The sequence below is a fragment of the Schistocerca piceifrons genome, chromosome 2 (assembly GCF_021461385.2).
Source record: "Schistocerca piceifrons isolate TAMUIC-IGC-003096 chromosome 2, iqSchPice1.1, whole genome shotgun sequence".
NCBI lineage: Eukaryota > Metazoa > Arthropoda > Insecta > Orthoptera > Acrididae > Schistocerca > Schistocerca piceifrons.
The window spans coordinates 705,148,954-705,176,493 of record NC_060139.1 but is presented as its reverse complement, the minus strand read 5'-3'; the positions used below and the strand labels follow the sequence as shown (position 1 = coordinate 705,176,493).

The window sequence follows — 27,540 nt, the reverse complement described above, 5'->3', positions numbered from 1 at the left end:
TGATACTACATGCACCATGTGTGTATCTCATTAGCAATTATTCCTCACCAAGTGACACTGCTATCACCTGCACACATTTATATTGAAAGCAGGTCAGTGGTCATAATGTTCTGACTAATCAGTGAATTCACATTCAGAAACTGAAGAGCACTTACAGGCAACACTTATGACACACCATGATCACATGAGTGTTGAGGTCAATGCATGTTAGTGAAGACAGTTCTTTTCCTGCAGAGCTGAATGCTCACTCCACATATATCCTTATTATATGGTACTAGTTATTGTGTTTAAGTAATTCAGTATGTAAATACTGAATGAGTAATAGTTGCAAATGAAACAAATAAGTGTTAGTATGATGTTTTGCCAAGAAGTTGTACTAGAGAAGTATTGAGAGACAAGATAACAGCAGAGTATTTAAAGTATTGTAACTACAACTGATTATTAAGCAGAGAGGCGCATTAGTACTTAAATATTTATTTTCTGAAGTATTACTATTAAGTGATAGAAGATATTAAATACATGGTCTTTTAGTAAAGCATCTTTGGCTGAATAGTAAACTGATTTGCTTCTTAGACTTAATCCTACAAGACAGTTCCATGTACTGTGCTCAGTACTGATCCATGTGTTATAACTAACCACATTTGTTTAATGGAGCTAGACAAATCAGTGAAACACCTATATTTTCAAATAGTATTGCAAATCAACTACATAGCATAAATAGTTACTCCCATTATTAAAAATGTTGTTGTGACATATTTCAACAGTGGGTGAGAGCAGCAACTATTTTTTCATGTTGCAGTGAAGCTGTAACCTACCTTTTCTAATTTCATCTGCTAAATTATCATAATTAAATGAACTATATCATATGGAAAAAAATAAGAACACAGACACAAGCTAAGTTTAAGATAATACATAGAACAGATAAATTTATATTGCATATGTCCTATAACAGTCCCTCTATTCCATGTTCTTACTGATTAATTGCTAAATTCAATTTAGAGAAAGTAAGTATTATTGTATTGTACATATGTAGTTGCTGGCCGCTGTGGCCGAGCGGTTCTAGGCACTTCAGTCCAGAACCGCGCTGCTGCTACGGTCGCAGGTTGGAATCCTGCCTTGGGCATGGATGTGTGTGATGTCCTTAGGTTAGTTAGGTTTAAGTAATTCTGAGTCTAGGGGACTGATGACCTCAGATGTTAAGTCCCATAGTGCTTAGAGCTATTTGAACCAATATGTAGTAATTACTAAATCAAAGTGTGTAAAGAGTTACTTAAATTCACAATTCACGTAGTTACTTTATGCAGCAACCATTCTGTGTATAATTTCTAATGATACTCACCACTGGACACTTGGAATTGGACTACCATCAAGTTTGCACTTCAAGTCTAGAATGTCTCCCTCATCCACTTCAGCAGCTCTATCAAGAGGACGAGCAAATGATGGTGGTAGCTGTGTCATTGAAAGTTTGGAGCTGCTTTCTGCTTCTCCAACAAGGTTTGCAGCTTTCACTTTGTACTGAAAAATTAAGTATATGCTTTATATACAGAACAACATAACAGAAAACAATGTTTGAAACTGAACAGTTCATTACATAACAATGAAATGTTTTAAAATTAGTGAGATGCACAGGCATGTGCATTTGGGAATCTGTGCAGTTGTGTGTGTACATGTCAACTAAAGAAAGAACAAGAGCTCAAAAGCCAGTATAAATACTGTTCTGTTGCATGTTTCTAATGCCACAGTCAGCTACTGGTGAGCGGTTACCGTTCCATTATTTCACATGTTATTCCATCCAAGAATTCCACTGTTGTTAAACCACAGAGTAAGATACTCAAAAATAAACATTTCTTGTTAAAATTGGCCTAAGTATGTATTTGATTACATACTAAATCAATACTAAACAAATAAGACTACTCAAATTACTAAATATCTTTTTATCATGGTATTGTAGCGACAAAGATCATCAGTCACTGTTGGCGGCTGTGTTTAAGTGTAACTGTCAAAGAGATCATGCTCCAGCTGCCAGAGGTGCTGGATTTTGGTTTGTTCACTGTGAGCAGTGTGAAGTTTCAAGAATGTTACAGAGGACAGTAATTTTTTGGTGATTATAGACAGATTTTTCAAGCTCTTCTCTAGCACTAACCAGTCTCAAGTATTCGCAAGTATCTTTTCTGTGTTTATTAGCTGATAAATGTTATTTGTTCCTGGTACACTGGAGTTAATATTTCATACAATTGCCTCAGAATATCAAATGCACAGTTACAGTTGTTTGGGTTGCTAACACCTAGTTGTGCTGACATTGGTGGCCCAAACATGATCTCAGCCTATGTGATCAGTCTACATAATCAGAAGAAGCAGGCCTAACTTTCAGGATTGAATAAAGAATACTCACAAAACGACAGACAGACCAGATGTTAAAGTATTATCAGTATTATGACTCACTGCGCAACTGCCTTATTCTGGCTTCATAAACTTGTCTTATGACCCATACAGGTAGAGGTAAGCTTTCATGACACTACTCAGTCAAATCTGCCTTGTGGTCAGCCAGGTCATCATTACGTAGCTGAAGCCAAAGATATAACTGCATCTCCTGGGTGAGATACCTGTGACAAACTCAAGGCGAAATTAATTTGCAGGGTTTTCACCTAACAAGGAGGGCATTTATGCCAAGTCCTAATGGAAGAAAATGTTGGTGACAGAAAACTGTCACAATATCTCAGGCACTTATGCAGTAAAGTAGACACAGGCACTGCATCTGATACCTTACTATGTACATTGTGGAGCAGCCATCTTCCAGCCCAAGTGAAGGCTGCAATAGTGTGTCAGATGGAAATGCCATTAGATGCTACCACTGATCTGGCCTATAGGATACAAGACACAATGATGCTGACTTTGATCAATACAGTGGCAGCACCAAGCAATAGTACTTTGTTATCAGTGATAACTAACTCAGATTATAATTACCTTGCAGATAGGTTTGACAGTCTGACCAAACAGACTCGACAACTATTGTCTCATCACAACTGCAGCAACAGCAGGGGACACTACTGCAAGAGACCGTGTAGTCATTCCTCATCAAACTTCCTGCCCTGAGTGATGCAGAGCGGCCCCCTTCCATTTGCTAGCACCACAGGAAGTTTGAATATCAGGTGCTGAAGTGCATCTCACCTTGTGCTTACCCAAATCCCAGCAGCAATTGCCAATCACAATCTCAGTCATTCATTATCAGCAATAGGAAGACGGGACCAAAATTTGTTGTTTAATCTGGTTCAGACTTGTTTACTTATCAACGTACCTTAAAGTACAACTGCTGGCCACAACCTTCATTCTGCCTCACTGTAGCAAACAATTAACCATGGAGACTTACAGCATTCACCAATTTGTGTTGGACAAAGGACTGTGCTGTGCCCTCCTCTGGATTGTCATTGCCACTGATGTCACAGAACCCATTATTGGAGCAGATATCCCGGTGTATTATCATTTGCTACCGGATTTGGTGAATGTAAGACACATCGACAGTGTAATAGCCCTTACAACTGCTGGCTTTTGATGCAGTGCAGCGATACATGGTGTCGAGCTCATACTGTCCATTCCATTAAAATGACTGACGGCCCACCATTTTCATGCAGACATAAGTGATTAGCTCCTGACAGTCTGACTATTGCAGTAGACTCTATGGTCAAAGAAAATATATTTTACCTTCTAGCAGTCTGTGGTCATCAACTCTCCATCTAATACCCAAGAAGTATTACATGTGGCACCTATCTGGTGATTACCATGCACTTAATGCAAGGACAGTGCCATATAGATACTCAATCTATACAATGCTACCCAGTCTTGCTGAAGGTATACTTAGTACATGCCACTGCAGAACAGCACCAGCACCAGAAGTCTTTAAACGCTTTGAGCAACAAGGTGTGATTTGAATAATGCTAAGTGCATATTTGGCCAACCACAGATTATCTTTTTGGGCTATATGATTTTGTCAGCAGGGTCACTACCACTTCCTGAGAAAGCAGAATCTCTAACAAGATTTCATGGCCTGAAACTATCAGGGAACTACATTGTTTCCTAGGAATGCTAATTTTTATTGGTGTCATCTGCCCCTCTTGGCCAAGATGCGAGAACCACTGACTGAAGCACTTCCTAGACTTAAAATTAAGGAAAATTCATTTATCCAGTGGAAAGATGCTGGAAAGCAAAGCACAGAAAATACCACACTTTTGGCACACACTGCACTGGACGCATCTATTCCATTTGTGGTAGATGCTAGCCAGACTGCCACTGGTGCAGCATTGCGACAGTTAGTTGATGTTTGCTTGACAACCACTTGTCTGTTTTTCATACTAACTCACACCTATGCAGCAAAAATGGAGAGCTTACGATTGAGGACTTCTTACTGTTTATGAATCTATCAAATGCTTTTGCACCTAGCTGGAAGCCAGAGAGTTCACAATTTTTACCATTCACAATCCATTTGTCTATTCTTTTGGATACAACAACAACAAATGCTCATCACATTAGTACAATCATTACAAATGCTCATCACATCAGTAAAATCATTTTAGAGTTCATTGCCCAACTCAGCACTGACATCAGTCAAATTTCAGGCATTGACAATGTGTTAGCAGAATATCCATCTCGAGTTAGCAATGTAAACAATGTTACTGACTTTGCACAACTTGCAAAGGCACCAAAATTTAACCAGATTCTCCAGTATCTACTGAAAGATTTATCACCCAACCTGGTTGATATTCCTGGTGCAGATATGAAGCTGTATTGTGATATTTGTAGTCGAAGGCCTTGTCTTTTTCTGCCACCCACATTCTGCAGCCATGCTTTTGATAGCCTGCAGAATTTGTGTCACCTTGGTTTAGATCATCAACTCACCTGATATCAAAATGTTTTGCATGGAGCTGCACATGCTTTCAGTATCAGCACAGCAAGATATCTTGTCATGTGCATGCACTAGTGGGAGATTTTTCCATTATGAACACATGATTTGTGCATGTGCACATCAATATAGTAGCTCTGCTACCTCTGTAAAAATGGTTGGCACTATTCGTTTACAATCAACTGTTCACTAGATGGCTGGAAGCAATATAAGCTGACAATATTTTTGCAGAAACCCTAGCCTTTGACTTTGTGTCGAATGGGATTTCACACTTAGGTTGTCTGCTGCATATCACCACAGACCATCGCTAACAGTCTGAATCAGAGCTATTTGTGTCATATGTGTCATCACACTGGCTGGTCAATAATCTTACCCATGGTCCTGCTTGGTTCGGTGAAAACATTTAAACCAGACTGATTCTTCATCGGTGGAGCTCATGAATGGTGAAGCACTACGACTCCTGACAATAACCAAACAGACTTTGTTTGTCACATGAAGGAACATATTGTTTGCATTCACCCTCATGAAGCATCATGGCATGGCATGAGACTAACTTATTTGCGTCATAATTTACAAACACATACACGTCACACTACACACAGATGTTGTAAGACCAATACCGGACAGCACTGTGTCATCAAAACAGGAGCACTTACTAAGAAAATTCTGGTGAATTACAAAACTACCACAAGACATTATATGAAGTAGAATCATCTTACAAGTCCACAGAAATACCAGAAACACATTTACCACAGAATCAGCCTCAACCACATGCTCAAACACAACTGCACAAATGCAGAACATGCTCCGGACATCATGTCCATTTTCCAGCAAGATTTCTGGATGACATTCTGCTTCCCCAAAGGGAGTTGATGTAGTGACCAAGATCATCAGTTACTATCAGCTGCTGTGTTTAAATGAGCTGTCAAAGAGTTCGCACTCCAGCCGCCAGAGGCACTGGGTTTCGGTTTGTTCTCCGTGTGCTGTGTGATGTTCCATGAATGTTACAGAGGACAATAATTTCTTAGTAATTATAAACAGTGTCGTTGAGCTCTTCTCTAGTGATAACTGGTCTCAAGTATTATCTAGTATCTTTTCTATGTTTATTAGCTAATAAATAACTGGCTGCAATTATAGTTGTTCAGACAGCTAACACCTAGTTATGCTGACAGTATGTTACCTACCAGCAAATAGAAGTTATACATTACTGGAATTTGCTGACAAAAACAGTATGTTTCCCTTCATCCAATAAGTGCCTATGCTGTTATTTTGTGTATAAAACTTAAGTAATTTTTTGATCATTATAATCATACATAGTTATAAATACATTGGCATTCTGTCTAGTTATGTGACTGAAGTTTTTAGCATCTGATCCGTATATTTTAAAATACTGTGTGACATTTGTATTGTGTGTATACATTTATGACAATTTTTTTCTCTACAAACAGCTAAAAATTTTCATGTAACAGAATTTAATCTGTCCTGACACTATTGACTGTACAGGCAACATATCATATAAATTAAATGTTTTTTGTGATCTGTTGTACATAAAGATTAGTTTCAATTAACTGGCTCAGATTTCAACATTGCTTATAAAGAAATAATATTGTGAAGCATTTTAGCTGTCATGGAGAAGGTAGTTCTGGAGTGATATTCAGTTGTGATAGATGGCTTCATTGTGATGGATGAAGTGACAAGGGGAAGAATGAATAAAATGAGACTCTTCCAAAGCACTGCAGAGTTTGTTAACAGGTGAACAGCAAGGCGGAACTGATGGTTCTAGGATTTAGCAATAAAAGTATTTGTGAAAAGAAGGGTAGAGAGAAGTGAGAAATGTCAGCAGGAAATAGATGCCACAGAAATTTGACAATTTTGTCATTGGCACAAAATATGGCTTTGCCACATTCCCTCAATTAGATACAAAAATGTCTCAGGTAGATGTAGTTGCACCCAAGGCTCAACATGCATTCAATAAGGAACCACTGCTTTCAGAGGAAATAAGAGCAAAGTTCTACTGTCAAATAGTAGCCACAGAAGATGTGCCTGACAGCAAATGCAAGCAGAATGAGGAAATAAATATGGTGAAGAAACACTCCTTAATTTCCTCCATAACCTCAACTCCTTTTCGAATCTGAATTTCACCTGGTCCTTCTCAAAAACCCAAGCCACCTTCCTGGATGTTGACCTTCATCTTGTTGAAGCTCACATCCACACCTCTGTCCATATCAAACCCACAAACAAACAACAGTACCTTCACTTTGATAGCTGCCATCCATTCCACATCAAACGCTCCAGAGATGTCCAATACCCAGTAGCGGAGCATGCCCTCCAGCATAATTCTAGGGACCTAGGAACCTGCTACACTGTATGTGCCATTTGGCTTCTCCCACCCAACACCAGTCCCTCTGAACTGCGGAGATGGGAACTTGCACTCCAACACATCCTTTCATCCTGCCATCCCCCTGGACTGAACCTACGTTAAACCACCTCACTCCCATTTACTCTTCAGTCTTCTCCTCTTTCCCTTTCCCCTTTAGCCATTCAACGCATCTTTTCATCCTACATAGTTGTGTTTATATTTATACTATATACCTCTTTACTTCTGTATGCATCCTCTTTGGTTTGAAGCTGGCACAGTACTTACAGTAGAATATCTTCGGCTTCCCTCTGACAACCATGCCTCCATCCTTGCTACCCTCCCTGTTTTCCTTTCCCTGTTGGTTCATAACCTGGGTTGTGAGTAACTGAATCTACTTTCCCTTCTTCCCTTTCTTTCCCCTCCCTCCTCCCTGATGAAGGAACATTTGTTCCGAAAGCTAGGAACGTAAATTTTTGGTTCTGTTCTTTGTGTATCTGTCGGCTGTACTGAGCTGAGGTAAGTACTGGCCAGCCCCTCTATCTCCTTGTTAGTATTTGTTTCACATCTTTATATGAGATTTTCCATTAATCATTTAGAAATAAATATCAGGTCACAAACTTCAAATCAAGTGCATGTCTTGGTCAAATGGAAAATGGAATAGGCTCTTTGTGCAAGGATTTTGGAAAGGAAGCTCATGTTGTGGTAATAGGTGAGGCAGGAAATAATATTGATAGAATTGGAGCTACAATATTCAGTTATACATTGATCATTACACACAGATTAACAGGTATTTACATACAGGTGTTAAAACTATTAAATATGAAAAAAAAACTGAATGAAAAGCCCAATAATCTGTTGTAGCTGCATTTATTTAAGTCAATTGGAGACTCATACAACCAGTTTCACAACTTTTAAGTTGCATCTTCTGGTGCATATAAATGGTAAGTCATATGGTACAGGAAGTTGTTGCAGAATACCACAGAGTAGCAGTTGGTGTGGCTAGATCATGTTCTCATCCTCAATTAAAATATGTTTCTGTGGGCTGTACTGGCTGCTCTGGGGAGAACAATGTTTATTCATACGGAATTATGAACAGTGCAATGAATTAAGACTTTTATGATTCTTGAAGAATGTACATAAAAATGTACAGAAGAAACATTTATCATTCAATATAACTGTATTTAAAAACAATATTTACTTATTGTGTATATTACTCTTTGTTATATGTTAAAAATATTAATAACTGTGAAATAGTTGAATGATTTTATGTAATTACTTACTATGGTCTTGATCTTGGATGAGGATAGATGTGAGAGTGTTGTAAGTGTACTTATGTTGCATTTTGGTTAAATAGGTGTGTTCATTTCCTCTGAAAACCTTTATTGGTCCACCTTTAGTATCCCTACATGTTAGGAAACTAATGACTTTTTTTCAGAGTATCAGAACACGCAATACAGTGTGAGCTTATGCTTGATTATTGTCGGGAATTTGCACAACCGCAACACTTTAATTGAATATTGCCGATATTAAATGGCACAGAGCCAGAGAAATAATTTACAAAGTTTGCACTTCAATTATATTATCTAACTTCAATGTCATTTTGATTTATTTGCACAGATTAATAGCAGTTTCATTTAATTCTTGTGGTTGCCGCATAACTGCTATCTTCTGTTGCAGCTAAGTAAATTCACAGAAATTAACTTAATCACAAATTATCTGTGATAAATATGCCACACAATGATATTTCTCTCTGTGTACCCATGATATTAAACCAGTATTAATTTCAACTTAATTGCAATGCAAAAGCTACCCGAGAGATTTTGTTAACAAATGAGCTAGTACGGTGGTTCACACTGCTCTTTGTGTGTGTCATATTGTGGGCATAAAAACCTTCAAATAATATTTCCATAACAAAAATTACTGTAATTTGCCAGTGATAAGTTATGTTGTTACTTTAGTGTGTGTGGCATCATTTGATGTTTTCTTTCATGTACCACATCAACTACAATAACGAGATAAATACTGATTGGGAAGGATTCTACAAGAGAGGAGGAGGCATTACTAATCCATTTCTGAGAAAATTCAAGATAGGAAGATGGTTGTATGCCCACCAAGCTTCAAGGATACATGCATCTAGTGTCTTGGGGGCATGCAATAAGTGATTTGTGTTTGTACATTTTTTCTAAAAATGTTTCTTGTTGCTGGACATACTGCAGTGCTGTGGGAGATAATTTAATTCATGGATTTGTTCCAATAGATTATAGTAAACAGGTTTAGTAAGGGGGGAAACAATTTTTATTCAGTTTATTGTAACATTTTCAGTGTCATACAATTTTTTGTGTTTTGTTTGTTATATTTGAGTGTATCTAGTGCATAGTTTGTACTTAGTCATCAAAGATGGAGGAAGGTGACAGTATTACAGATTTAAAGGAGACTGAGAATATCAGAGAGTTACTGTGTACTGATACAGATGATATTAGCCTGGAATTCCAAGCTTTGGAAACCGAAGAGCCAGAATTTGGGAAATTAACATTTGGTTCTAAAGTGGAGACTTTAGAACCACTGACAGGTGCCAGATCAGCTGACTCCAAGGTCAATACTGAACACACAGTAAGGCAGGAAATGTGATACGGTCATAGGAAATGACACTCTCTCTCTCTCTCCCTCTCCCTCTCTCTCTCTCTCTCTCTCTCTCTCTCTCTCTCTATGGTAACCCATTCTGTAAAGGAAATGCTAGCTGACAAGGAGCTAGAACACAAGGAGAAAGAGAAGGCAAAAGAAATGGAAAGAGAAGAAAGGGAAAGGATTAAGGAGATATAAACCATGAGGAATTTTTAATAAAACAATGCCAGTTACAAACCTTCTCAGAAAAGAAGAAAACTGTGCATTTCATGATATTTATTAAGAATTTCTGGAATGTACTGCCTACACATGGACTGAAAGGCAAAAGATCAAATTCTTGATATCATTTATGCCTGGCAATGCAGCTCTGTGGGTGATGGAGATTGCTGATACCTGCCAAATATTTTTCGAATTTGAGAAGGCATTCATGTGTCACTTCTGGTCGAAGTGTGCACAAGAACACTTACGAAAACAAGTTTATAAACCTGAGCCATACAACCTAAAGCAATTAAACCTGTGCAAGGACTCTGAAAAGCACTTGAACAAAATGCGGTACTGCGATGAACCCATGTCTTTATGTGACATGTTAAGAACTTTGAAAGGTAGATTGCTGACTGCTATATGCGAGAAACTATTCCACGTTGCTCGACATGGAGCTGGAATTTTTTATGGCCACAGTTGACTTGCTCAATCTTATCCAAGAGGATGCAAAGCAGAGTGAAGCAATGAACAGTGGTCAAAACAACCACAATAAAAACAAAAACCAAAATGGCAATAGCCTAAATAAGAATGGTCAAAAGGGGAGTAATGATTACTGTAAATGGAATAACAGTAATCAACCAAACGGACCTGTAAATCAGCCTAATTATAATGACAATCATAACAACCATTCGAATGGTAATCAGTTTTGCAATTAAAAGGTGATATTAAATGAAAAGGGTGGAATGGAGATGGTTATAAAGTTCAATTTCAACCTAAAAACATGCATGAGATGAATGACTCTGGACAAAGAACAGGCCCAATCAACTGGCAGTCAAATCCATCATGGGACAGAAACCATCATGTAAATGATGTCAATGTGATACCAAAGCCACCTCCTAACCAGTAAAAACAGTGGATACAGTCACAAACTGAGATGCCACTGCACATGCGGCAGCAATCTCATAGCATTAGGATTGTTAAGGTTGTTGACGAACCCCAGCCCAGCATGTCACAAGCATTAAACTCCACACAACCCATGTAATCTCTGTGCATGTGGTTGTGGGGGCACAAAGGGAGTGGCAGTTGTCAAATAAATTTTTACATGCTCTGGTACAACAAGTGGTTGGACCTGAAGGAGGAATTGTGTGCTGATACACTTAAGTATGTTCAGCAGAATACTGAATTGGTGCAGGCTGCGATTAAGGGAACTATTCATGGAATGCCCATGAATATCATTATTGACACTAGTTCAAGTGTATCTGTGATGGATTATGACTAATTCATATGCATAAACCAGGTAAATAAGTTACTGTCATTGCCTGAACAGAACTCAAAATTGTTGGAGGCATACGTGGACAAATGTGAGAACCCAGAACCAGGTGCAGGCCATTACACAACTGGAAAATGAAGCAATTAAATACTCATTCCTAGTTGTAAGGAATTTGGTGGTTCCCTGTATCCTGGGGTGAGGATTTTTGAGAGAGAGATATACAAAAATAGATCTTTGTCGGGCTGTCTGTTCACTAAGGAATAAAGGCAGAATTGTAGACCTGGCAATGATAAAGACAACCATCCTGCGTGGACAATATTTTAGGGGGTTAAATGTTACTTACGACCAGCCAAAGTTATCATACATCACCTGTGAGTATATGTAGAAAGACAACCCACATATATGTAGGAATGGCGAGAGTGAGATAAACATCATAAAAACAGAGATCGATACGAAGATCACAGAGTCAAATTGTCTCAATGAAAATCAGTAGTAACAACTCACACACCTGCTAAAAAATTATGCAGCAGTATTCTCAGAGCAGGCATAATAACAGAATACATTTATGACAGCAAGTTAAACTGCATGAGACATATTACCAAGCTACCTACTCTGTTCCTTGGAGCAAGAAAGAGAGTCTATTCAAAGGTGTCACAGTAAATCTTAAAAAGTCAAAAATTGAACATGAGGAAATGAAGTTTTTAGAACACATTGTCACACCTATCGGGATCAGGCATGACCCAGGGAAGTGGGACGCAATAAGACATGTGCCTTGTCCCAGCACGAGAAGCAATTAAAAGTCTTCTTAGGCCTGGCATAATTTTTCAGATGCTTCATGCCAGCACCAATGTTAAACAGCGACGCATTACTGAGCCTGTTGTGGAAAAACACGTCATAGTTTTTATCACAGGAATTAAAAAATGCATTTGACAACCTCAGGGAAGCACTAGTCAATTCCGGGATACTGCACCATCCTGATACGAACACAGACTTTTACCTTGCCACCAATGCTTCAACCTGTGGGTTGGGTGCATGTTTGTTCCAAATTGACAGTTCATTGGGACAGACAGAAGTAAAGATCATCGGATTCAATAGCCATGCGACTTATGGCCACGAGTGTGCTTACTTGGTATCGGAACTGGAAATATTAGCAGTAGTGTGAGCTATAAACAAGTATCACTATTTTGTCTGTGGCAGGCATGTAGTGGTCCTCTGTGATAATCAAGATCTCAGCTTCATTTTGACATGCCAATTATTGCATATTAGATTGACCCGGTGGATTTTAGCATTGCAAGATTACGATTTTGAGGTAAGGCATGTGAAGGGTGAAGATAATGTAGTGGCTAACGCACTGTCATACTTGCCATGCTTTCTGTAAGCCATAGAACTGGTTGAATGGTCAGTGGAGCACTAAATTCTGTTATTACAAGATGCAGGGTGCAGACAAACATATCTGTGTATGTGTAAAAATATTTGGGACCTGCAAGAAGCAGATCCCCACCACAAAAGACTAATAGACTTATTAAAGAGTGGTATGGTCAGTGACCCGAGAAAACAATATCCAATACAAAACGGTATCCTCTTCCATAGACAATAACTGGATACATAGATAGGTGTGTACGCATTCCTACATAGTGCACAGACAACATTATCTGTTACACACACCACACCTGGGGGCATTTTTTTTTTAAAGAAATGTGCGAACAAAACTGCAACATATCGTTATTTTCCTCACTTGGAGAAGTGGGTTAGGAAGCTAAAAAGAACCTGCATGATTAGCCAGAGGATAGAGCCCACAAACTGTAGCATATTCAATGAATTTCATGCCATCATCCCTCCAAAACCCCTACAATTAGCAGCAAAAGATGTTAGGGTACCCCTTCCAACAGTTGGGAGGGGGCTACCAAGTATTTAGTAGCTGTGTATGATGGATATTCCAAATTTATAAAAATCTATTCTGTCAGAAACTCCACTTCTGCTTCCACAGTAAGAAAACTTGTGAGTAATTACACACTGCAGGTGGGGAAACCTGCCACCTTTCTGTCAGATAATGCCACCTATTTCAGATGTAATAGATGGAAAACAAGAAGTAAAACACATTTTGATATCAATGTTCAACCCCTGAGCCAACCCAGTGAATGAATCTTCCAAGAGCTTTACTGGTTTGTTCAAACATATGCATCAACTCAGCATACTAAATGGATACGGTATGTTCAGCTGCTCGAGAACATCTATAACAAACCTGTCTCATGAGTCAACAGGCTTTATACCCACTGAACTCATGTCACCAAACCTGAGTCAAATTAATGACTTAAACAATTACTGCAGATACCAAGACAGACGACAATAGAGGAAAAGTTTGAGTAAGCTTTAATACCTTTAGGCAAGCAGGCATAAATCAGAAGACACCAATGTAACAAACAACAAAAGGCTATTCATGAGTACCGAGAGAGCAATCTTGTCTTGCTGAGGACTAACCAAAACCTCTAGTCTAAAAAGAGCCAATAAAAGGTGGCAATTGTTATACACAGGGCCACACTTGATTGTAAAGATACTGCATGAAGGTTGAAACCTTTCATTACTGCAGAACAAATGAACATTAATGTGTCATGGTGTATGAAAGAAGAAACAAAAGTTTTATTTGTGTAAATACTAGTTTAAGTATGATTTCTGTGCTTTATTAATTGCTATCTATGTATGTATGTCAGCAGTTTTAATTTTTTCCTATGTTTGTAATTGTATGTATGTAATGAATGTTTTGCTTGACTTTGAGGTGGTAACTAAAGCCCCAGAAATTTCAATGTTTTTGACATAGGAGTCACAATGGTATGATAATCATATTAACAATTTTAAGCAAAATGAGCCCTCCGTAAGCAACCATAACAAGCTACATGGGAATTTTTTGCTTTTATGATTTTGACTTACTAATCAGGCTGATGTGATCATAAGTAACGAAAGCTCAAACCATTATAAATGAAAAATGTAACATGTAAATGTAAGTCACATTTTGTGTATAAGCTCATGAACTACAGAAAATTATGTACTTATAGTGCTTCCTTTTCATCATGTACACTGTACTGACTGAATAATGTGAAAGACATTTTAAGTATGAATTTGTGAATATAAATTGTGCTTTAAAGGCAAGAATGCTCTATTTGAGTGCTGCACTGTGTGTGCAAAAACAGACAAAATCTGTGTAATCACAGAAATCAAGTGACTGATTTAATTATCAGTGAGTTCAATTATTCAGTTGAGTAATGCTTCACGTCACATGCATGTATCCTTAGAATTGTTCATTATGAAAAAGAGACAGGCACTGTGTCACGTGAGTGGAAATGAGATATGTTTACTCACGAGGCAGACAGTATCAGATAAAAATAATGCACCTGAATGCTGTAATGCCAGGTGCACCAACCATGAAAACTAAAAGCACTGCAACCCGACAAGCCTGTGGTGAATACTCATCACAATGCCTACAGACGATGCGGGATGTTAGAAATGCTGTGCCACAATAAAAAGTGATGCTTTATGTAGGTTCTTGAAAACAATGAGTGCCTACAACCAAAATATGTTCAAAAACTGGACTGGCATATAGCTTCATATTACATACAAGAAAATTCACATACAAGGATAAATGTGGAATGAATGCAAACTAACAAAGCTTCTTTACAGCTAAACTGCCATTGCTGTAACACATTAATCCTGTATTTGGTGCTATTTCATGTACTCGCGGTAATCATCATGGTAACAAAGTGAGCATGCAGGACCAGACCAGCTGACCGCCTGTGGGGTGGAGCCAGATGCAACAGCTGATTGCCGAGGGAGGCATGCACCTGACCTTGAGCCAATGCACTGCACCAACCAACCACATGTTGAACCATGGACTTCTGTTGCAGTGTACCACACCCACATTGCCACCACCAACACAACTAATGAAGAATTAGTTATGTATTCACAAACTAAGACTGTGAAAACTTTGTACTTCTGCAAACATTATCAGCATGAACTGTTTATCAAACCTTTTTTTGGCAAAGACTTTTGAATTAATTCATGTTTCTGATATACAAAAAACAATCTTTCAAACGAATGCCGTAATGTCCTTTATGTAACAAATATGTTTTTGTCAAAAATTATTTAATTGGATGGATAAAACCTTCACCCCTCTTTCTTCCCCTCCAACACTTCTGCCTGAACACGGAGCCACTGGTTCCAAAAGATTGCCAATAATAGCCGTCTTTTATATGTGTGTTCTGCCACCGCTTGGTGAACAGATTGTTTATCTATCCAATTAAATAAATACATTTTTGTGAATTTCATAATCATAACACAATAATTTTGATTACTAACTACATTCTTTGTAAGTGGAGCAACGTAATCCGTAAAGGACTTGGTAACAGTCTTAATACTCTGGGCTTGGTTTTTAGGAGTATCTGGTTTTTCCCATTTGTGGGCCAATGATCCCTGGAGGCCATTGGACTGTTTGCCATGGGGAGAACAATATTCATATACAATTATGAACAGAGCAATGAATTAAATCTTTTATGATTCTTGAAAGACACATGTAAAAATGTACAGGAAAAATATTTATCATTCAACTTAATTGTATTTAAAAAGGATATTGCTTTATTATGTATATTATTCATTGTTGTATGTTAAAAATATTAATAACTGTGAAACAGCCAAATGATTTTATGCAATTACTTATTCTGGTCTTGATCTTGGATGAGGATAGACGTGAGAGACATTGTAAGTGTACCTATATTCCACTTTGGTTAAATAATGTGTTTATTTGCTCTTAAAATGTTTATTCATGTATATTTAGCATCACTATATGTTACGAAACTAATGACTTATTTTTCCAGAGTATCAGAACATGCAATACAGCATGAGGTTATAATTTATTGTTGTCAGCCATTTGCATGACCACAATATTTTATTTGAATATTGCCAATATTAAAGGGCACAGAGCTGTGAAAATAATTTACAAAGTTTGCATTTTAATTACATTATCTAACTTCATCATCATTTTAATTTATATGCAAAGATGAGAAGCAGTTTCCATTAAATTCTTGTGGTTGCCGCATAGCAGCTCTTTTGTCTCAGTTACATGGATTCACAGAAATTAACTTACCCTGAAATGATCAGTGATAAATGTACCACACAATAATATTTCTCTACGTGAACCCACATATTAGTTTCTATGAAATTGCAATGCAAAAAGAACCTGAGATATTTTGTTAACATATGTCTTATTATGGTGCTTCACACTGCTCTTTATGTGTTTAATATTGGGGGCATGAAACCTTCAAATAATATTTCCATTTTAAAAGAGACCGTGTAATTTGTCTGTGATAAGTAGTGTTGTCACTTCAGCGTGCGTGTGGTGTAATTTGATGTGTAATCATATGTTATGTGCCTAAAATCATACAATTTAATGAACTGCACATGTACACAAAATTAGAACACACCACTTGACACACAGAACAGAACACAACAACATACATATTGAAAACAACACAGGGCCTATGTCAAGCAAGAGACGACACTTGTGTTATCAGCTGCTATGATTACTATTATGTTCGTGACAAACACACATAAGCGTGCTGGCTTCTGGACCCAATAGTTTCCTGGGTAAAATTTACATTGGGCATCATCTGTTGCCTGACATAGTACCACAGGAACATGTAAAGAGGCCAGAATGATTCAAGCCTAAGCCACAAGAAGGAAATTTTGCAGGACAGCAAGATAAAGCTTTGGAAAAATCTATAAATCAAGTTAATAAATAAATCATCTGTACAGTATTGAGAGTGACTTGAGAAAGACTTCCTCAAGAACAAGCAATACAAATGTTGAGCTTGTTCTCTCCTCAGGCATTATGATTGGCCCAAGTTGAGTAGCTCCATGAATAAGTTAAAAAAAGAGTAGGTAGATTATAGCAAAATCTTTAAGTGGAGACAATGTCTCTTAACGAAGTGCCCCTGTAATGATTTAGTGTGAGGGCATCAACTGTTTAGACAAATTTAGATTTCTTGTTACACGTTATGTAATTCATTTTCCAGTTGTAGTAAGAATGTGTACTGTATAAAAATAATGTAACAGACATGCTCCAAATCAGTTTTCCAGAAACATTTTAAGTGTCGTAAGTTTCTGGAGTCACATGCAATGTATGTAGAAATATGAAAAAAAGACCTGGTTCTAACAAAAAGATGCTGAAGCATATTAACTTACCACACCAACATCAGATTCCTGAAAATGCTGAATACTGAGACTGCTTACTACCAAAGCCTCTGAATCTGTTTCTATCACAATATGTTCACCACTTTGCAGTTCCTTTCCATCTTTGTACCTGGAACACAAGTAACTTATACATGGAAACACAGCTGTAAGAGAGAAGATTATGTATATAAAGTTTAACTTACAAGTGTAGGGCAATTTTTGTTGTAATATGTGTAGCAAAAAATCAGTATTTAGCATTTTTTTAAAAAATCTTCAAAAGTTCTAACACAATCTAAAAGTAGACAAATCACTTTTAAATTCTGAGAGTTTAAAATCTTTTGTTAAAGTGTCTTTTTGGTTGCTTTGGTGTAACTATGAGCACTTGGTGTTTTTTTTTTACTCAATGTTATAATTTGAAATAGAATTTTCATGTAATAGTTTTATCTTGTTAACATCTGAGCAATAAATGTCTGTTCCAATCAGATACCATCTGTAAAATTCTCTGCTAACAGATAATGGGCCCAGACTATGTACTTCAGTATAATATTCCAAAATCCTATTAGCTGCTGGAGGAAATTAGTGGTAGGATGTGGCACTTTGATATAACATAATTCCTAAAACAATGGTTTCTCTGAATACCAGTTCATTGCTTCCTCAGCAGAAGAACTATAGTACATGCCAGTTTGCTGTGGAATTGTGCCAATGGCAAAATAATGGATGTAACTAAAGTGTGCACAGGAAGAGCCAGAATTGCAATCTCCACGCATCTGTTGATATGTGCTCATTTGCAAGATATGTCTATGGGACAATACACTGTGAATCATCAACTGATTAAAAATATTGCTATCTCAAGAAGTTTGAAAATATGCATTATAAAGAGATACGTTGCACAGGACTATTATAACAGGCAATTTGAATGTGGCTTGAGAGAATACTATTTTGAATTTGTTGGAGAATAAATGCCACACATGCTGAAAGGGATATGTGGTTTCATTTTCCAGAAAAAATTAGACAATGGATTTTAGAAGATTAGTTAGCGATAGTATAACAACTGAAAAAGCTGAAACTTGCTTTTTTATGACTGTTCCAGAGTACTTGCACAGAAAGGAGGGAATCTCTTGTTATGTTAGCATTTAACAAGGGTTGTCACATACAAAAGAACAATATCTGGCTAGGAGAAAGGGCTAACTATTTATTGCCTTATAAAGGAACTTTCCTATCATTCAAATAAAGCAGCTTATGCAAACCATACAAAGTCTCAGCAGCATGTTCAAAATCCAGAACGTGAATCAGTTAATATTGGTTTCGAACAACAAACAGGACTAACCAATATTAGTATTTTATAGCTTTGATTACAAAAATAGTGATTGGAAATATGCCGAGAGTCTCACAACTGCAACACTATACAGATAAATTATGTGTATTCTGAAATATACATGAGAGGCCATCTGTTTTCTTAATTATGCTGAAAAAAAAAATAACAACAAAATTTATGGAAGGTATCGCAAATCACTTCTCCACCGTAAAGGAAACACTTTAATTCTTAGTTTAACACAGCAGCTATTTCATTAAATAAAAAATTAATGAAGTTCTGAAGAAAGAAGTAAGAAGGCTAAGAATCAAAGTGTTAGGTAATGAGAATAATTAATTAGAAACAAAGACTGGCATAAGTTAGCTACCAGTGATCAAAAGCATGAACATTATTAAGAGCATATGTTCATTGCAGAGGGAAAAGTAAATGAAATATGAAGAGGTGAATGCTTCAACTGGTATAATCTGTATCACTTCAGGCAGAGAGGTTGCTTCATAGTCTCGGATGTTATTGAATTTAGCATATGTTAAAATTCGGGAGTAACACATATTTTTTTGTTTTCTCTAAAAAAATTCCTGCCCCGAGATACAGGCCTCCAAAGATGACACAGCGAACACCATTTTGAAGATGTGAATTAAATGCTGTATAACTGTAACAGTTCTAGATATTTTGTTAGAGTTTTTTTTATTTGAAAGATAATTGCTTCATCATTACAATGGTAGCCTCCTTTTGGACAAATCTTTCAAAGTTCTTTTACTGTTACTTTTTTATAATTTACAGAATTTTTTTTTTCAGGATGCCAATCCAGAAAAGTTAGATTATTATCTGTTAATTAGTACCATGTAGTACTATATTCTCTGTAAAGGAGAGCTTCCACTTTTACATTTTTTATTTAAAAAAATAATTTTTTTTTAACTTTCAGTGGTAATGTATGTTTTCACTGAAGTTGTTTCTTACTCATTTCTTTGTTATAATGTTTATTTCTATTGTCTTTGTTGCTGTTATTTCTTGTCACTTCCTTTGTTACAGTTATTTCTTTTCACTTTCATTGTTGCAGATATTTCTTACACTTTGTTGTAGTTTCTTCTCAGTTTCTTTGTCATGGTTGTTCATTGCAGGTTTCTGTATAGTACTTGTTCAGTGCTAATTTGTTTACTGAAGAGGCTTCTAAGAAATCTGAGAACACCGAGTGAGTTCTGTGTTCTTGTGAGGAATTTGCCAGTTGACACAGTTGCAGAGTGTTTTGTGAAAAGGACTGTTTGGAATGTCTTCTGACTGGGGCCACAGGAGAGTGAAGTGTGCTGACTATTTGCATATCCATAATAGAGTGATGTATAAGACAAACAAAAAAACAGACTTTGTTCAGGTTGGGAATGACTGTTCTTATTTGAAGATGCTGTTTCAAAGTAAAACTGTTTCCAGTGATGACTTTTTGTGTTCTATATGTTTTGACAGAATAACCACAATGATAGTATCTGAACAAGGTGAAGCCTTCCTTGGTGCAAATGATGCAGATTTTGCATCAATAGAGGAAGAATTAAATACCTTGAATCAGTCAGCTACAGAGGTAGGTGTTAGTCCTGTTAAGAAACCACAGTCAGTGAAGTCCAGTCATAATATCTATGCATCAAGAAAGTGCAGAGAAATTACTAAAGCTATGGATGAATACACTATAGCAAAACTGACCACACTTTCAAAGTAAAAATTAAATCTTCAGAGGAAAATGAACCAAAGTATTCTCACACCTCTTGCCAGGAATTTTTCACGAATATTAACTCAGCTGCTGAATACTGTGCAGTGAAGAGGTGCAAGATTTAACTATTATTCCACAGAAATTTTCAGAGAAAACAATTTTGAACCATGCTCCATCACTATCAAAGTACATAGTAGACAAATCAAGAAATGTGAGGTCTGTTAAACGAGTCTTTGGAAGACCAGATCCCTATTATGGCCATCCTGTAGAAGCAGCTCAAGTTCAAATATCACAGTCATTTCATCTGGAAGATAAATGGGACTGTTCTCACCAGAGTGTCAACAAAAAAGACACTATAACTGTAACAGTTGAAGGTCAAAAATTTGTGAAAGTGAAGAGGTACATGACTCGAGCATTAAAGAAACTTTTGCAATTTGTAAGAGCAACTACGGTATACAACTTCACATATTGGAAGATCAAAATTTTATACACTGCGACCTAAGTGGATAGTTCCACACCCACCTAGAGATGTCTCTTTATGTGTCTACTGCATGAATTTTGAACTTTGCATGGTAACTTTGAAGAACTTACTGTAGCATGCAACATATGAAACCTCCATTGGTCATGTGAAGTCATTAGTAGTCTGTGACATAAAGCGAGAGACTTGTTTGTTTCAAGAATATGGTGACTGCCCTGGAAAGGGAGGACTGTCTTTGCAGACATTTGGCCTGGAAGATGTAGCAGATAACTCTGCAGAAATTATATACATGACATGGGAGGAAAACAAACTAATTATGAAAACTGTTCCCTTTAACAGTTTCATTGATGAACTTGGTGAACGGTCAGTGAAAGCAATAACACCAACATCTGAATAAATTGCAACAACAACACATTGCACAAGTGACAGGTTGTATACAGGCCAAAGAACTATGCTTAGTGCTTCACTGTGATTTGCTGAGAACTGGTCTGTAATTGTCCCACAAGAAGTACAAGGGCATCATTGGAGTAATGACTAGGTTTCAAATTTTACAAGAGTGACATATTTTCAAAAAAAGATCACAAGTGTTGCAGTTATAAGTGATGACACGGGACATGACTCAGCACATGCTTTGCTAGCAATGTGCAAAATTCTTCAACTGCAAACAGGGGCAGAGAAGATCATCATTATTTCTGATGGTGCCCCTGCTCATTTTAAAAATTGTTACCAGATGTTTGAATTGAACAAGTCACTAGTGCCAACTGAATGGGTATACAGTGCTACCAGTCATGGGAAGGAGCCTTGTGTTGGTGTAGGAGGCCTGCTGAAACACCATGCTACAAAACATAATCTTTCCAGACCAAATTCAGCTGCGATTCAGAATGCTGGGGATTTTATGAGAGTCATGAAACTTACACATCCACAGCCCTCATTCTTTTGTTCGAAGAGAAAGTTTTGTTCGAAGAGAAAGTAGAAGAATTCAGTGAGCAGAAAAGAGAAGAATGGTCCAAACAACTACTCCTGTGAGGGCATTCAGAAGACACATTTTTGGACTCAAAGTGATGGGCGAACTCAAATTACATGCACTTTAAAGAGCAAGAAAGAAGAAATTTTGTTCGTTTGGCCAACACCTCAGAAACAGCAGGATAATATTCAGATTCACAACTTGAGAAGGGGGATGTTTGTGGCATGCATGTATGACTGACTGGTGCATTGCAGAGATTATAGACAACAGTTATGAGTTAAATGAAATTGCAGTGAACTTTATGCTACCACAGGGACCAGGTGCTGGATATAGATTTCCAGCTGAAGGACAGCAACAAAGCCATCAGTGCTCACTTCCTGTTCACAATGTTTTGAAGACTGTAAGTGCTCCAGTTCCTGTTGGTCAACAGGAAGGCATCACTCTATATCAAAGGAAGATACTGAAGCAGTGGAACACATTTTTACTTCACTGAATGGCTAATTTCAGTACAAAACAGAGAGCACAGAAGTTGTGTAAATTGAAGCCTTTAAGTCTTTGGACCTTTCACATACTTTTGGAACCATTTAAAATGCTTGAAAAATGGGTCTCTTACTCATCTTTCAAAACTAAAATGATTTTAAATAGGCTAGGTTTTAATTTTTATGTGCCTGTTATGTGATAATGTGGTAATAAAACATATTTTATATATGGCAAAAATTTCAATTGTTCATAAAACCTGTTAAACCTAAAAGTGAAAGCTCTCCTTTTCAGGGAATGTAGACCTACATGGTATTAATCAACAGAAAAAAAATCAAAATTTTATGGCTTGACATTTTTAAAAAAAATTTTTTTCCATAAATTATAAAAAAGTTCAGAGTGCTATAGTAAAAGAACTTTGACAGATAAGTCCAAATGGAGGATTTCTTTGTAATCATAAAGCAATTATCTTTTAAATAAAAAAACAAAAAATATCTAGAACTGTTCTAAAGGTACAGCATTTTAAATTTTTTTCCAAAATTCGCATCTTCAAAATGGTATGCACAGTGCAATCTTTGGAGGGCTGTATCTCGGAGCAGAAATTTTTTTGGAGAAAACAAAAAAAGTACTTGTTCCTTACTTGGTCCTTCATTTTAACATATGCTAGATTCAATATCATCCAAGACTATGAAGGTAAGATTGTTTCCTAGCCTGTCTGAATTAATATGGACTATGCCAACACAATATGCCACTTAAGGCATTAGTAATAACAAGAATACTGTAAGTACAAGTGCAGTTGCACAACGAAGTGTACCACCAATTGGACACACAGTGACCACATTGCAACAAAATTCTTTTATTATATTTCTGAGCCTCAGATTGCACAAACTGTTCCATTATTGGTTTCACCTTGGTACTGGGTCACCATTGGGTGAGCTGTTTAAAAAGAAAGAAAAATCAGGATAGTAAATTACTAGGATATGATTTATGTGACCCCAGACAATGAAAGAATTTAGACAGAGCAAATAATGATATACAGAGCATCATTTTCTGTGTTTAAAACTCACAAGTTTTAATGAAACAGAAGATCCAGAAAAGTTAATGCTAAAGGAATGAGTTGACTTAATGCAATAAAATATTCTGCTCTGTAACACCCTGTGATGTGTTTTACATAAATTATTTTAAAAAAATCAATATTATAGAACAGAGTTTTAGAACATCCTTCATTTTCACTTTGAATATCCTAAAGTCTGTTAAACATGAAAATACCTAAATGTTTTGGAAATGTGAGAAAAACCAAACTGTCAGAATGTTAAATGGCTGCTTGCTCAGGACTGTTTGACATTATAACACAATATCATCATTATCAGCTCATTACATTTTGTCCAAGTAACTGTAAAGTTCTCAGCATATCCTTTTAACCATACAACTAACATTACTGAAATTAATGTCACACAGATAGTCAACATTACATATATGGACAATACCATTATTCTTGTGGGAAAAAGCTAAGTAACCTTACTGTTCTTGTAGTAGAAAGCTAAGTAACTTTACTATCAATAGAAAGTGATAAAACATGAGTGAAGGTAAGTGAAAAGTTGGTCTCATCAAAATGAATAGTTTAACAAATGTGTTGAATCTTCATCAGTCAGACTGAAGTTTACTTCTTCAGTAGCTACAGAGAAAACCAGGAAGTCATATCCCATGTAAAGAAGCACAATATGTAGAAAGTGAAGCTACATTTCTTTTCAACTGAAAGCAAAGAAGCTACAATCATTTTTAAGCAAATGCGAACGAAAATAGGAAAGCCAATTATGATGGAGAATGTATTGCACACCTTTGTAATCTATGTTAGTAGTAAGATCAGTGCAACATTAATATAAATTTTAAGGACAAAGCTTCTTATTACATAGTCCATCATCAACTTCTTAAGACTATAAACTTGATTTTGCAGATACTTACCACGTTATCTTTGGTTTTGGTACACCATTCACTCTGACTCTATATTCAATTTCTTCATAGTCTTTAACTGAACGATCTTCAAGATTTTTAACAAGGGATGGAGGCTCCGCTGCAGGAGAAACAAGACAAATGCAATCATGAAGAAATTGTAAAAAAATGAAGAAATCCTGGAATGCACTATCAATGGTGCTTTATACTGATGGTGATAGGTTTGTGTAATGTAATTCAGTTTTTTCATGTTCAAAGTTACTTTAACTGTATTTTAACCTACTCTAATGTTTTTGGAAATCCTCCAAAATGGTAGAAAACCAAACCATGATAGAACTATGGCTCCAATTTGCAATGTAATGCATGATACTAATATTTTCATATCTTTCTGTACAATTTATTAAGACAGTTGACACACTTATCTGTCATTTGCTAGTGGGCCATCCTTTCGCAGTATTGCTGCCTGCTACCATCATAGACCAATACAGTTAAAATACTGAATTACGAGCAAGTTAAACAGAAGTGCCCTATGATGGTGACAGGTAACAGTGCACACACACACACACAAACGCGCGTGCGCGTGTGCGCGTGCATGCGCACTTCGGTAATACTGTGCAGATGACACACACTACCAACTGATTTGATACATTAACAACCTTGATTTTAATAGATCTGAAGAAGCTCTCCCAAAAGGTGCCATGAAATGATAAATAAATTTATTTTGGTAATCAAGACGAGTGTATTACCATTTACCAGCTACGTGGTTGCAGATCTTGTTAACAGTTTTTGTCTAAAGTTGCAACAATCATGTTTCATTTAGGATGTTATTAAAATTTTACTGAATTTTGTTTTCATGACTAATGATTGTGCAAGGTGGTAATACATAAGCCAATCTTTGTTGTGGGTTTGGTGGGATGTCCAAGAGGTGGAATGTTTCACAGAGCCAACTTTTGGCGGAGGCAGTGATTAGGGCAACTGGAAATTTGAATGTAAAGCTTACAGGGAATAGAAAAAGGATTTGGAAGAATTGAACTAAAAAGTAAATTAAAAAGAGACTGTTAAATTATACAAATTATTTGTATAACATATGCCAAGATTATTTAGATAGCATAGAACAATACCTACTGAAAAAAAAAGTTAGAAGCATGCCAGAGGCAGTGAAAGCAACAGCCAACAGCTGAAGGGCCTCGTGGCATGGCAGACAGAAGTGGAGAAAAGGGATCTTGGGAGATGGTGGTGGACCACAATGAGTGTCAGAGGTGTTGCCTCACAAGGTAATGGAACAGCATCATGGCATAAACTTAATTAATTTTTCTGCCAATCAATGTGAGACTTGATACAAGTGTTGTAATTCACAAACATGCACACAACATACCTTTGTAAACACTAGGAAAATAGCGAACAGCGGAAAATGTTCAACTAACTGTAAGTCGGGAATCTATGCACTGAAGTGGTATGGCAAATGTTAGAAGAGTGACTAAATTCTATAGCTTGTGACTGGGGATGTGAGTAATGAAGTGTCACACTTTCGAAAGTGCACAAGATTAATATTGACTTTGTGTATCAATGAAATGAGCTTAACAAGGATGGGCTTGAGTGGTTATTACAATAGTCATGAATTTCCAGAATGAATTTTTCAGCATACAGTGGAGCATGAACTGATATGAAATGTCTGGGCAAATCAAAACTGGGATCTATGCCTTTTGCAGGCAAGCATTCTGCCAACTGAGCTACCTAAGAATGAATGACAATCCTCCTCACAGCTTTAATTCTATCAGAACCTCTGCAAGAATAGGTTGTGAGTCATGCTTGGGTAGCTCAGTTGGCAGAACACTTACCCAGCAAAGGGAAAGTTCTCATTTTGAGCTGTGGTCTGATGTACAGTTTTCATTTACCAGGATGTTTCAGTCATGAACTGTATCACAGCTGTGGTATGTGGCAAACAACTGCATGAAGGAATTCAATGAAAACAATGTGTAGCTTGCTTCATCACACTGATCAATGAGATGATTCTGTATAAATGGTGAACTGTACAATTGAAGCAATATGTTCAGTTCAAGACTTGATTTAATTCTTTGCTTGCCACAAACATTACTCTTTAGTCATCTGAGAACATACACTGTTTTTCTATTTCCAAACTAGCTCAAAGCATTTTTTAGTAAGCAGGGGATGTATAGTAAGCAGGGGATGTAGAAGTCAAAAAGTAAGGATTAAAAAGTACACCACCCACTGTAGATGCTCACATCGAAAAGATGTCACATGTGTAGATTATTTAGAAGTGGTTAATCTACAAATAACAATCCAAAACCCAGTAAGCCCATACATAGTGCATCACATAAACAGGCAGGCATTTCAATAAAACTAATCCAATTTCTGTTCTAAAACACAAACTTTAACAGAATAATATTTCAAAAACAGAAACTCAAATTCTATTCTAAACTATACCCTCAGCTTTTACTGTTATTTTTGGAGCCTCATGACCACTGCAACAGTTTGTAGTTTATTTTAGCATTGTAGCTATAGTACAAATGCATATATATGGATCCACACTCTCCAAGTTTGGAGTCATCTTTCACTGCTGTTACCCCACAGGAGAATATAAGTCACTGTAAGAGCATGGTGACATCACTACTCCACCTACACACATCAAAAAAATTTTGCATCACCCCAGTTCTCAGAACTCCTGAAGATAGATGTTGACTGTGGATACTGTATCACAGAAACAGTCTCTTTGATTGTTCAGAGATGTCACTAAATCCGACCAAAGATGTAACAAACCATGCATGAGTAGCACCTATTAGACGGAGGGGGCCCAATGGCCAATCAGTTCCAGTCATTCCACCAGGAAGGAGGTATACGGCTCATGTTGTCTTTAGTTCAACCATGCCTAGACGATCAGTACTGTGGTTCGACCGTGTCTGTATTGTTACTTTGTGCCAGGTAGATCTCTCAACAATGGAAGTGTCCAGGCATCTCGGAGTGAAGCAAAGTGATGTTGTTCGGACATTGAGGAGATACAGAGAGACAGGAAGTGTCAATGACATGCATCGCTCAGGCTGCCCAAGGGCTACTACTGCAGTGGATGACTGCTACCTACGGATTAT

At 37.0% G+C, this 27,540-nt stretch overlaps 1 protein-coding gene across 3 annotated transcripts in view; it reads right to left on the bottom strand.

Annotated features, from left to right (window-relative positions):
* LOC124774939 (obscurin) overlaps window positions 1-27,540 on the bottom strand; it is a 694,794-nt gene that overhangs the window by 214,065 nt on the left and 453,189 nt on the right. For all 3 annotated transcript variants that reach the window (XM_047249630.1, XM_047249632.1, XM_047249631.1), the window contains 3 exons: window positions 24,449-24,557; window positions 17,575-17,692; window positions 1,340-1,515 (listed from right to left, as the gene is read on the bottom strand). In XM_047249630.1, coding sequence (XP_047105586.1) covers window positions 1,340-1,515; window positions 17,575-17,692; window positions 24,449-24,557 — 403 coding nt within the window. The remainder of the gene's footprint in view (window positions 1-1,339; window positions 1,516-17,574; window positions 17,693-24,448; window positions 24,558-27,540) is intronic.